This window comes from Vanacampus margaritifer, chromosome 20 (genome assembly GCF_051991255.1).
Source record: "Vanacampus margaritifer isolate UIUO_Vmar chromosome 20, RoL_Vmar_1.0, whole genome shotgun sequence".
NCBI classification, from domain to species: domain Eukaryota; kingdom Metazoa; phylum Chordata; class Actinopteri; order Syngnathiformes; family Syngnathidae; genus Vanacampus; species Vanacampus margaritifer.
Genome location: NC_135451.1, coordinates 2537331 through 2551146, shown reverse-complemented (window position 1 = coordinate 2551146; position 13816 = coordinate 2537331). Strand labels below are relative to the sequence as shown.

General features: G+C 41.9%; 1 protein-coding gene across 1 annotated transcript in view; it reads right to left on the bottom strand.

Annotated features, from left to right (window-relative positions):
* The window catches only part of bmp6 (bone morphogenetic protein 6), a 63227-nt gene extending 49469 nt beyond the window's left edge, over positions 1–13758 (bottom strand). The window contains exon 1 of the mRNA XM_077554119.1: positions 12770–13758. Coding sequence (XP_077410245.1) covers positions 12770–13178 — 409 coding nt within the window. The 5' untranslated portion in view covers positions 13179–13758. The remainder of the gene's footprint in view (positions 1–12769) is intronic.
* Positions 13759–13816: the final 58 nt, after the last annotated feature.

Sequence of the window (13816 nt, the reverse complement as noted above, 5' to 3'; positions counted from 1 at the left end):
GCGAGAAGAAAAACACAAGAGGCCCAATCACAACTGGCATCTTGTTAAGTTGGAGAGTTATGGCATGAGAGAGGGAGATAGTATCAGGGTGGGTGGGCATTTGCGTGGGTGGGGGAATGAAATGGCTTGGTGTGAGACTTTGTTGTCAAAATGGAATTTTGTCTTGTAGTTAATCGTCGCAGATTACAAGGGAAACATAGTGGAGTATTCAGATTAAAATTCACGTCTGAGGGAGAGAGTAAGCGCATCGAGGCTCACGTGTCCATCAACAGCACGAAGCAGAACCTTGTGTTTTCAAAATGCAAAGAGCAGTCAGTACTTTAAAGTTGTGTCAGCTACCAGTGTCTTTTTTATGTTAAGCAGGGTGGTTAATATCTACTAAATGTAACTATGAAAGTAACTTGTAATCTAACTCAGTTACTTTTTAAAGCAAGTTATCAGTAAAGTAATGTAGTTACTTTAAAGCAAGTTATCAGTAAAGTAACTAAGTTACATTTTAAAGCAAGAAATCAGTAAACTAAGTTAAAGAAACTAAATTACTTTTTTAATAATAATACTAATAATAATAATAATAAAGCATTGGATTGATATTTTAAATAAGTAATCAATACAGTAATTGGTACAAGGTAACTGAGGTAACACCAGATCATAACACAGCCCAAAAACTTGAAGATGAAAACGCCACATTTTCCCAAAGTACACAGAGCTTGTATCTTATTACATAACTCCTATAAGTGTACTTTTGTAGTAATTACAGGGACAGTTTATTTTCAAAAGTCTACTAAATTTTGGCAAAAACAGTCACTTGCTAGCTATTCGCTAAAGCTGAACTCATGACTGTTTATTTCTATGTGATCAAGTGTTTTAGAAGCAATCCTGAGAACTAGAACAACCCAAACAAAAATGGCACAGGCTTAATTCAAAGAGGAGAATTATTTGTACAGTATACTTTATGTCTAGCCATTAATCAAACATCGACTCAACTTGTAACGACAAAACTCTAATGACGTAAACAGACTAAAACAAACAGCAGTTTATTGTTCATTAATGCATTTTTTCTCCCACTGATCTAAAAAGGACTTTGCCAAGAGCTTTCATTTCCTCAAAGTCTTGCATTCTTCGTTTAACCTCTGACTAATACTGTTTACGTTTAATTAAAATGACGTGACGGGTGGTCTTCTGTTCTAGTTTTAGGACTTTTTACAGGAAGTGTTACAAGACGATTTCTTTAACAATTTCCAAAGCTGCTTTTCTGCATTATACAATTGACTCTTTGATGGAAGCCAACTAATTATTTGATTATGGCGCAGGTTTGGGACACGACTGCGGAGGAAGTGCTTTACGTGAGCTTAGACGCGGAGATATGCAGCCAAGCTTCATAAGACGGGGAAAGCTTCACAGCACTCAGTGAGGCTGTCTGACCTGCTTGATCTTCTTCAAAGCTTCCTGGCTTGTTTACCATTAAATGTTGCTAAGATAGGGCAGTGGCAGTATTGCTTGTTGACTTTGGTAAGAGGGTTTGTTGCAACTGAAATGTGTTGCACAAAATTCTCTCACACACACACACACACACACACAGTGTCTCATTTATGTGTATTGTGGGGACCGCAGATGCTCTCCTGTGAACACCCTCCTGTGTACAATAGCTGAAACAGTGCATTGTTCTCCCCTCAGTATTGGAGACCATATTTCAATGCTGCCTTGGTCGACGATAAGTGTTTTCTTATCTGTTGTGGTCATCACCAAGTCCTAGCCTCTTCCTACAGGACACTTTGCCTGCTGTCTTGGCATGAAGCCTATCATTGTGGGCCGTGGTCATCATTAGAGCCCAGCCTCTTTTTCAGAGAGACTTGGCCTGCTGCCTTGTCTGGTGTGAAGCGCATCATTGGAAGCCCGCCACAGGCGTCTTTTCCCAGACACTGCTCACATACAAAATTTACTAAAATTATAGTAGGCTACTATATCTCCCTGAACTGTATGGTTTTACACTATTCTTTTACTGGCTGTAAATGTAAAGGTAGAACTTAACACTTATCCAGTACTGGGCCTTAAAAACTTCTGGTTCAGCCAGTAAACACTTCTCACAGTTGTGCTTTTCTAGAACAACAATAAAAGTGATGAAATTGTGCTTTTTCACTGCCTCCGATTCTCAATGACAGTCACATTTCAGAACCAGCATTGTGCTGTGTCCAGGCACATTCCATGGAGATTGGCTTCATCAATGTAAGCTTTTCCACATGCTACAAATACATTGTTAGGTTTTAAGCGACAGAGCCACCCTTATATATTGGTCAATCATAGCTGCAAAATTATGCAGCGTTACCATAACGGTGAAAAAAATAAAATAAATCTGAGCATACCAGAGAGCCAGCCGTGGACTTTTATTTTGCTGGGTGTCAGCATGGAGGTGGAGGACGAAAAAAATTTCCTCCGGCGCAAATGTGGCCGCCTCAGAGTGCACCGTGACCAGCCACAATTCCACCGAAGGTCTGCTCAATCTCAGCGGAGGCAACACAATCAACAGACATGATGGCCACATCAACTTATGGGGAATAGCGATGCAATTGGAGCAAGGCTTATTTACATACTGACTATTTTTTATATTAAAAAATACAGTTAAAACATTGCATCTTCTCACTTATGAAGGCCGCCATCTTTGTCTTTTCACTGCCATGATAATGTGATGTATAATTACCACCAGTTCTGTCTTAATATTACAGCTTTATTTACGGGGGGGAAAAGGGAGAGTTAGTTTATATTCAAGAACAACAAGCTGCACATCGTCGCTGTCGGGCAGAATCCCAGATTCAAGTTGCTATCCTACCTTATCTTGCCATTATATACTGATGCCACCAACATCAACACAACACCATTCCAAATCATCTTCAATTATTAATTCAATTACTAATTCAATTACTAATTCAACACACTAAAGAGAAAAAAACATCTCTAATTAATCACGCTGTCATTGATTACAATTATATAATATAGCACCAGTTAACTGGTGTCAGTAGTTAGTTGCTATCTGTGTTGATAGTCTTTGCAGTCCTACCAAAGTGTCAAGGCGATCCATTTTGAGCACACCCGGCTTACTCAAATATAACTTTCAATGATGACAGAAGCTGCTGACACAATTCAACTGTGCCCCGTGGTAGCAAGTGACACACTACTGGCACTTTGTCGTCACTAAAAGTCTGCATACAACAATGATTATGCCAAACATGGGGACTACCTTGTTCTGTCTAATGCTGGCACATATTTGGGAATTGAGTTCCCCTTGTTTCCATCCTCTGATTTGATCTGATCTGCCAAGCAAATCTCCAGACCTAAACCCTATTGAACATCTCTGTGGTATACTCAAATGGAAGGTGGAAGAGCGCAAGGTCTCGAATATTCGCAAACTCCCTGATGTCGTCAAGGAGTAGTGGAAGAGAATTCCAGTGGCAATGTTGAACACGAGAGGCCCTACGGCATTTTCAAAGACGCTCCCCACTGAACCTTACAAGTTTTCTTTATTCCACTAATTCGTGTTGCACACTCCACTCCAGGTTGTGTCGCTGCCAAGCGTCTTGAATGGCGGAGTGAACTCATCACAGTTAAACGTGAATGACATCAGGACAATATTTGGAGTTCCTTTTCTCTGACCCATGAAACCAAAGCAGGTTCTGTGCATCCTTGGCTTGTTGTAACCACAAGGTAACAGCTCAGCCGCAAAAACCAGACCCGATAGAAATAGCACATTTTCCTCTGCCGGCTATTATAGACCCTCGCCGTGGCTTCATATATTTGTTCCGCAGTATGTCACTATGTTTTATAATTGGGTGAGCAATGACGGATTGTGTTTGTTTTTCATGGTCGTTGTGGCCTGAGCCAAGATTAAAATCCGTGATTTTTCAACAGTGAGGCAGATTGTGCTTCACACATCTGGGCCTAATTTATTACTAGTCCTATTTAGGAACTAGAATAAAAATAAAAATAAACAAAATAACAATTGATAATATTTACCTGGCAGGCCTACTTTCACTGATGCCCACCGAACCTTTCTGCATATAATGTTACACAATGAGTGACTTCAGTGAGTTGTTCTGTTGTATTGACTGAAATGTTTATTTCAATGATACACAAGAAGTAGCAAAGAATACAGACATTGGAGCAATGACAACAATTACATGCAGTCAACCCTTTCAAAACCTGAGTATTGGTAATGTTTGGGTTGTGAGAGGTCATTTAAATGTGCAAAAACATGAATATGCTAATAAAAAGACTCCTCGGTTACCCCTTTTCTAACCTCAATATTAAGTCATATAAACACATATTGCAAACGGAACTTTGGTTTGTGTTCTGCACATGCACTATTTGCGAGGAATCCTGGTCTGAAATACTGTACTTGTATGCTTGGCGGGTGGCCATCTTGCGCTGCTATTCACTAAACAACCCTAATTTGAATTCACTGATTTCTTCGCAGCGTTTTCAAATAGTTTTCTGTCTCTATGGCGAAAATGCGCAAAAGCACTTTTCCACCTTGCAAGGCCCTCAAAGCACTTTACATTCGACTTCTCATTCACCTACTTTTTTTTTTTTTTCTGGAGAGCTCAGTATTGTTCATTCGGAAATTTTACCGATTTGACATGTCATCATCATTGCTCTCCTTTTTTTATTTTCTTTTTTTATATATATATATATTTTTTTGTATTTTATTTTATTTTTTTATGTGGGTGAATATGTGTATGTGCTTGCGTGCATTCATTAGTTCACCTAAAACCTATAAAAAAAAAATTTAAATCCCATACCGTTACCCTAAACCGAACACTTCCAGCCAGAGTCGTGAGGCCGTCAGGAAACCCGAGAAAGGACCAAAGAAAAGAAAGGAAAGTGAAATCCAGCACTGACCAGACACCACCCACCAGGCCACCAACCAGAGTCCTTCACCAACCCCAGAGACATCTAAATTTAAACAAATCAGGGAGACCTCAAGAGACCATAGGACAGACTGAGGAAAGGAAAGAAGGACAGACGAAGCGGAGTGAGATCCACAGACACCAGCCTCCACTGATTCAATGACCTGAGGAAGATTGTGTCTGAGTTTTGATAGATGCTGGTGTGGTGGATCTGGCGTGCATGAAAATCTCCACCAAAGGAGGGAGCCGTCCACCCCCGCCAGGACAGAGCAAGCGCAACACCTCAGGGCCCCCCAGGCCGCGGCAGCGCCAAAGGACGACCCCCGGCCCCCGCAGAGGCCACCGGCCGGAGAGCAAACCCAGGAGCAGGAGCGACCCCCCAACCCAACGCAGCAGGACGGGGCACTGCAGGCCCGCCAGGAACCCCACCGGCCCCCAGCCCCCGTTACTGAGTTTGCCAGCTCACCGACTGCCGAACTCTACCCCTAAACCTTGAATGTGACCCCACCCAGTGTATATACAAGTGTGTGTGTGTGGTGCATTAAAATTGGGAGCAGGTGAACCGGAGCAGAGGGAAATGATATCCCCATGCTCCGATCCACCCGCCTCCCAGGCATGTCAGTGAGTGTATGTGGTGCATTAAAAAAAAAAAAAATGGGGGGGAGGGGGGTACACGGACAGGGGACTGCAGCACTGCTCTATACTGCGGTCCGCCCCAACCAATGCCCCCCGCCCCCACACACACAGTTGTGTGGTGCATTAAAATTGGAGGGGAGTTGTAGGGCGAAGACGGTTTCTCCACCCTACCCCCCCCAAAGTGTGTTATGTGCCCTATATGTCTATAAAAGTGTATTGTGCAAAACTAGTGCAGTGAGTTAAGAGGAGCGACCAGCGCCCCCCCCCCCCCAACCGGACGGGGGCGGGAGGCGCATCCGCCCACCAAACCCCCATCCACCCCACCGGGACCCCGGCGGGCATGTGGGACCAGCCCGGCGGGGCGATAGGGCTCGCTTCTCATTCACCTACTGATGACGCAGCATCAAGAGCAACGGGGGGTTCAGTGTCTTACTCAAGGACACTTTAATGTGGTAACAATGGCATAGGATCGAACCCAAAACCTCTAAGTTGTGAGACAAGCACTCTACCACAGATCCACACCACCCCGTGCGTATATATACACATATACATGAATGCATATAAGTCCGTGCGTCTGGCGCGCTACCCACCATAATATAATTAATATACAAGCCGAGGGAAACAAACTTTTGGAGCGAGGAGGAAACCGACTACTTTATTAATGTGGTGTGATATGGATTAGGGATGGGCGAGTACCGATACCTGGTATCGGTATCGGGCCAGGCATATTTCATGGTATTGGTGCTTGCGACAGATATTGATACTGGCATCGGCCCCGCTCTTGTGGCCGTTTTCCGGTCAGGAACTAAAGGCTGAAATGGTTATTTTGCACTTATTGACCGCCACAGGTACTTCGAGTATGAAAAATCCAAGAGCTTTTTCCTGCCTTGAGTACTCATTTACTTAAAGCTTTAGCGTAGCAGAGGCACAGGCTACTTTTAATTTAGCCGCTTACATCACCAACGCAAAGGAAGGAAGAAGTGGATGTTACTTATTTGATTCAAGCAGCAGGAATGAAGGAATTAAAAATAAATTGAAAGTGCGAGTCGAATGCGGAAATGGCAACGACGAACAAGGTTTCCGTAGGTGAACCTGCAGGAGGATAATTACCGGAGAGAGCTAGCGCCCGCAGCGAACGAGGCCGAGGGTGTGGCGACTCGCGGGAGCCCGCGCGGCCGGGATGACGAGCAGTGGCCCTTGCGTATAATGTAAGTGTACAATTTGAAAAAATAAACTGTTGATTTAAAAATAAAAAGGAAGCCATTAAGCCAACTTGTTTTTCATCATTAAGTGAAAATGTCTTTATTTTGTCTTTGTTGTGTACTTTAAATTACTCTTTATCTATGCAAAAGTATATTTTATCCGTGTACTTGAGTACTCGATAGAATTTTCAGTTGAGTATTCGAATACTAAAATACTCGGTAGTTGCAGCCCTACAGTATTCCTTAAAAGGAAGTTTTACAACCACATACAGTTAAACATCGGAGTTTGAATGTCTCGGAACTCGTACAAATCGGCTTTCAACCAAAAAATCTGAGTAAAAAACGCCTCGGAGTTTGAACTCATTTTCGGATTTCGAACACCCATGCAAGGCAAGCTAAACCGAACGTACCTTGAAAACGGGTTGCTGAGTAAAGCCGGGAGAAGCCGAGCAATATACAATATGCCTAATGTAAAAGACACAAACTCAGCACTGAACTAAAGCGAGGATTAACATAGCATTTATCATCCACTGATGCCATCACACCACAACAAAAAAAGTAAGGTATTTTTTTATTATTTAAATACTGTACTATACTGTAAATGTAAAAAAAAAACTAATAGAAATTAAAATAGGAATTTTCTGTTTTTGGAGCTTGGGAACGAATTAATTGCATTTACATTATTTCCTATGGGAAAAAATGTGTCGGATGTTGAACAATTCGGACATTGAACACTTCGCAGGAACGAATTCTGTTCAAAATCCGAGGTACCACTGTATTTTGAATGGGACTTCTTTTTCCTGGCCACTGGATTATTTGTTTCATTTTATTTTTATTTTTATTTTTATTCATTTGGTGTCCTCTATGCAAAATTACTTTTATGAGCAAATTGAAAGAATATAATTGCCATTAATTTTAAGCAATTTTAAGGAAATTTGCTATAATTGGTCTTTAACTCTTTGACTGCCAGACATTTTCAGAAACGGGACGTCGCCAGTGCCAGCCGATTTAAGCATTTTGACTGATCTTTCAAGGTCCACAGAAAATGTTGTGTTTGGACTATGGAAACACACATACTACCAAATGAAAGATTGGACTCTCATCTTTCATCAGAAAAAAAAGTTTGTTTCTACCTTATTCCGTTCTTCAGTAATCAACAATAGAAAATGGTCTGTTTTGAAACAAAAAGCGGAGAAAAAGAGCTTTTTGTGAAACGATGTTATTTCATGCACTCTAGTGAATTGTACACTTCTTTTTGTCCATGAATGATGCCACAAACACCTAAATAGTGCTTTACTTCTGTAAAACGCTATCGCCAACAATGAAAAAGTGTTTTTTGGTTGCAAAATACGTTTATTTCCATTCAACAGTGTAACAATTTGACAAAACAATTTCGCAAACTATTTACAAATGTGTGCAACTGTGGTACTATTTACAATTATGTGGATGTTTCAAATACAGTTTTTCTTTTTGTAACACTCCCATGCGTGCAAGGAGACGCAGCAGGATTTGCACAACAGATTAGTTTCACTTGCGATGGCTCCTTTCGCGTGCAGACGTTACACTTTCTTGACGGCCTTTTTTTCCGGGGAATTGCAAGTAGCAGACTGTACCCACTCCTCCGATGAATATGCATTGGACTCGGGGCACTCTTCGTCGTCCGATGGAACGTCCGCCTGAGCGTGCTCGGTTGTGCTCCGCGTTTTCCGGTGTTAGCATCGCTAGCCGGTGAACCTTTATGACGTCGTCATAGCCGCTGCATCAACGCTTGCAACTTCAACGTCAACCTCGGAGTCACCATCATCATCATCGATGATGATCATCGTCGTCATCAATGTGCTCTTTAGCGTTGGTCGATGCCTTTCGTCTTTGAAAAAAATTCCCAAGTGTGAGCTGCTTGCAACCGGTCGCCATTGTTCGTTTCTTCAGCCATCTAGCTCCGCCTCACGTCTTCTACTGCCGCGTCAATGCTTCCAACCTCAGAGTCACCATCATCATCATCGATGATGATCATCGTCGTCATCAATGTGCTCTTTAGCGTTGGTCGATGCTTTTCGTCTTTGAAAAAAACTGCTCAAGCGTGAGCTGCTTGCAACCGGTCGCCATGTTCTCTTCCCTTCCCCAGCCATTGTCCCCTCTAGCTCCGCCTCACGTCTTCTACTGACGCCTACCCAATCTTGTCAAAAGAGAGTCATTGCTCCCATCTAGGGGCCAAAAATAGTCATTAGGCTAACTAGATCTGCTTGAAACTTTCACCACAGCTGGCCAAGGCTTTCCTCCACCCGTTTCCCCCCCAAAAAAAAAAAATTGGACAACGTCTTTTAACGTCCTTGGCGGCCCCTCCGTAGGTTTTTACTAAACGTCATTTAACGTTTTTGGCAGTCAAAGAGTTGAAAAAAAAATCTGCCATTGTTTTGTTTTTTTATGTTTTATTTTGTGTACCATAAGTACTAGTGGTATCGGCACTTGGTATCGGTATCGGTGAATACTGAAGATTTGAGTATCGTATCGGTCTAAAGAAAAAGTGGTATCGAACAGAATGATCAACAACACAGACAGTCCGCTTCACAAATGTGGCCATGAAAAGATGCTCACATTTTCCACTAGAGAGGAAAGAAGTATAACGGTGAGTTTCATGTTTAAAGTTTGTGTGTGTGTGTTTGTCTGCGTAAGCTGCAAGAAAACAGAATGGACATCACAGCCAACAAGTCCAGGCAAGCTTCAACTGCGGTCACCAGTGAACGTCGCCCTTACCGCACACCGGTACACGTCAGGAGCCGCAGTGTGTCACACAACGTGAGTCACACAGTCTCGTCGTGGACCAGAGTTTTGAGGAAAGCAGGACGTCCACAAGGTAAACAGTCATGAATGTGCTATTCTAGGAATGAAGATGAAAAAGAAAGTGGAAAATATGCTTCTGATCCCCAATTAGGAGTTTTTCCACTACTTGCTCTTTATGTTTCATACAGACTCACGCGGACCGTGATGAAAGTTGAGGTGAACAAGTGACGAGGCCCATACATGACTCATGGCACAGTTTTAGGGGCTCTCTCTCTCTCTCTCTCTCTCTCTCTCTCTCTCTCTCTCTCATCTCTCTCTCTCTCTCTCTCTCTCTCCTCTCTCTCTCTCTCTCTCTCTTCCTCCTCTCTCTCTCTCTCTCTCTCTCTCTCTCTCTCTCTCTCTCTCTCTCTTCTCTCTCTCTCTCTCTCTCTCTCTCTCCTCTCTCTCTCTCTCTCTCTCTCTCTCTCTCTCTCTCTCTCTCTCTCTCTCTCTCTCTCTCTCTCTCTCTCTCTCTCTCTCTCTCTCTCTCTCTCTCTCTCTCTCTCTCTCTCTCTCTCACACTTTAACGACTGTTAAAGACATTATTCCAAGCCGCACGCAGGAATATAAAAATAGAAATAAGCAGCATGGAATTGTCAAAAATTGTAAAGAACTTGTTTTACCCTATAAAGCCAAATGTATCATATTATATACGAGACATTTTGAGCCCTCTATTTCATGAGGGTTTTTTTTTTCCATTAAAACTCTGACAACCCTGAAAATCTGACACATGCATTGCATGGATAATCCTTTAGAGGGCAGTATCACCCAGCTGATGGCTTTTCCAGGGACCTTGCAAGACCGCCCCAATTGAGAAAGGAGAGACTTCTATACTTATTATAGTGGTAAATGTTATTTTTGATTTTTTTGAAATATTAGTATGTTTGATATGTCTTTTTTTATTATATTTTTGTATGTTATAAATGTTAAAATTTTAAGCATTGTGACCCGACTGTATCAAATCAAAAGTCATATGTGAAAGTTTTTCCAATTTTTTTTTTTGTTTGTTTGTTTGTTCAAATGGACCAATAAATACTTAATTTGCAAAGAATCTGAATTTTATCTGTTAAATTTTATGGTTCAGGCTTTATAGGGTTACGTTTTAACTAAGGGGTCAAGCCCAATCCAAAATCAGTTACAAGCTAATTCTCTCAATAAATTCATTCACTGTGATGTGTTGAAGTTGGTCTACAGTTAACATTGAAAACAATTCTCTTGTTTCCACCTGTACTCTGCAAATTTATATATGAAGTGCTGGTCCAGCTCTACATAGTTCACACTTGAAAATATCAGTTTTTTATTATATTTTTGTATGTTATAAATGTTCAAATTTTAAGCATTGTGACTGACTGTATCAAATCAAAAGTCATATGTGGAAGTTTTCCAAATTTTTTTATTGTTTGTTTGTTTGTTCTAATGAACCAATAAATACTTAATTTGCAAAGAATCTGAATTTTATTTCATACATTTTATGGTTCAGGCTTTATAGGGTTAAGTTTTAACTAAGGGGTCAAGCCCAATCCAAAATCAGTTACAAGCTAATTCTCTCAATAAGTTCATTCAAAATGATGTGTTGAAGTTTTTCTACAGTTAACATTGAAAACAATTCTCTTGTTTCCACCTCGGCAAATTTATATATGAAGTGCTGGTCCAGCTCTACATTGTTCACACGTGAGAAGATATTGTCTAATTGGAAGTAATGCAAATATTAATAATCTATTCCAGGATAAATCTTTCCCCATATATGCAATTTCATATATTCACATTTAACATTGATGAAGGTCATACAAGGGTTAGATGTTAAACAATTGCATTAGCAAAAACTTGATAAGAATTGATCCATTTGTGCCATATCTCACTGATGAATATTCTTCTTCTTGAACATCCCTGAAAATAAGGTAGCTAATGTTAATAGTGAAACCTAAAGTTTTTGCATGACTTTGGAAGTGACGTCCCCACCCCTGAATTTTGTTCTAATTGCAACTGTAAACATTCTAGTATCTCATTTTCTTTATTGCCCAAAAGGTACAGTGAAAAGTAAAGATTCAGTCCCAACTATAACACCAAGCAATGATTCCACATTTTAATCAGATCAACACTGTCTTTCGTGTTCCCTTTGATTTGGTTTTACAAGCACAGACCACGTTCTTTATGGGTCCTGTTTGATGAGCACTATTTGTGAAACAAGGGCATTGTGTGAGCTGTGTTTATTAATCCAGTTCAATAAATCCTTTAATTATTTCAGACGTTTGGCTGCCTTGCCTTCCTTCCTTTAATTTGTCTTGATTCTAATTTAATTTGTTCTACACATTGAGATCCAGACTTTTGGGTCTATTTTGAAATGAGGAAGGACCACCCGGAATTTGTTTTTCTACTACATACTGTACATCATACAGTGTCACATTTGAGAAAAAGACACATTAAAATCTAATTCCATGATACACAGTAGGCATGCAAGGTGTTTTTCTTTTATAAGATTATATGTCGCTTTAATTGCATTTCATGAAGGAATCTGGGCCTTCTACGGTGCAAATGATAGCAGTCCACTAAAAATCAGAAGCAGTTGTCAAAAGATGCACAGGCTGTGATTAAACAAAGTGGAAGCCCAGATGTGGAACAGTACGGAAGTCCACACTTAAACTGCCACCCCACTGGAATAGTAAACCACAGACAAATGCGCCAGCACCAGTCAAAAGCTGTAGGAACCTCCATATTTGAATTCAAAGCAGCCTTTGGTCATTCTATCATGTTGTAACATCCACTCTGAGGACCAATAATAGAGAACAATAATGGCTGCTTGAAACCTAATGCTGAATGAATTTTATTGTTAAAGGTCCAAGAAGACATTTTTGGCTATCAGGTTGCCTCCTTGAGTCTGTTTATCTTCCAACGCTCTGTTTGGAGTCTCCCAGTAAATACTGCAGCTGCTAATGGAAGGAAGGGCCCCGCAAAAGCTTTTATGTTCCTAAAATTTGCTATGATTCAACTGTTTATCGCCACTGGAGTAAATAAAAGACTGCATAGTCTAAGCAATGTGCAAAGAGAAAAAAACTAATTACAACAAGCGTGAAAATTTTTGAATAAAGTCACAGAAATCTAGCTTCAATGTGGAAATGTTGCCTTCGCATATAAGTGCAGGTGATTCTGTCCCAACACCTGTTCCCACTTTGGCTTGCTCTAAAGCGCATTTACACACAAGAAAAAACGACTCACCCAAATTAACGAAGCTCATCACCATATCAGCGTCGTTGAGAAAAGCCGCTTCTTGATACGAGGCCAGTGGGGGGCTCCGCGTAGTCCGCACCGGCTTGTAGCGTTCCAACACGCCGTCCGCTGCACTCGTGTCCCCGCTGGAAATGGTGTTGTACAGGTCCAACATGAAGAGCGGAGCCGAGTTGTACTTGGCGTGGGACAGATGCGGCCTGGGTCTGTGCGGAAGCCCCAGGATGGACAGGATCTCCTTCTGCATCTCCCTCCTCTCGTGCGTCCTGAGGCGCCGCTGGATGAACCCGGGGTGCGCTTGGCTGCTCCCGTCCAATGAGTAGTGGCTCCCCGACGCCGGGGAGGTGCAGTAATAGGCGCCCAAACACAATCCGACAAAGGCAAGCCAACCGAGGGTCATGGTGTTGCGCTAATGAGCGCGTCGGTCGCCTTGTCCAAAAGCTTAAAAAACAAAAAAGGCGCGTGTAAGAATGGCCAAAAGTTGGCAAGAAGGCGCCAGATCAGAGATCAGAAACTTCTGAGCACTCTTGCGTCAAGCCATTTGAAAGATTTCCTCATGAAAAACGTGTAAATCAGCGTTTGTCCAGGTCTCATTGCGTCCCACGGCGGTCTGTACAACCTCCAGACAAAGTTCACCATGTGAATGAGATCCTGAGTGTCTCTGATTGGGTCACAACACAAATATGTCTTCGGCGGTCGCAAGTGGAATAAAAACTCCTTTGGATGAACCCATGTCGTGACAGCGAACGGGTTTACTCCTCTAAAGTGGTGAAAAGTTGCGCGTGGACAAAAGAGCGAAATGGGTCGCCGCCTCCTCTTTCCACAATCTGACAGTCGAGCAGGTTGCACTCCAGAATATCCGCTAGTTTGTGTTTGTGCGTGCGCGTTCTGAAACCGCCCAACTCCGTAAGCACTTAACCAGAGGTGGAGCTCTTGGGGCCACAAGATTAACACATTTTCATATTTGTGCGCGCAACAGCACGTCCGCACTCTTAATAGTGTGACACGTCCCCCCTCTGCCAAGCTACAGGTGTCATT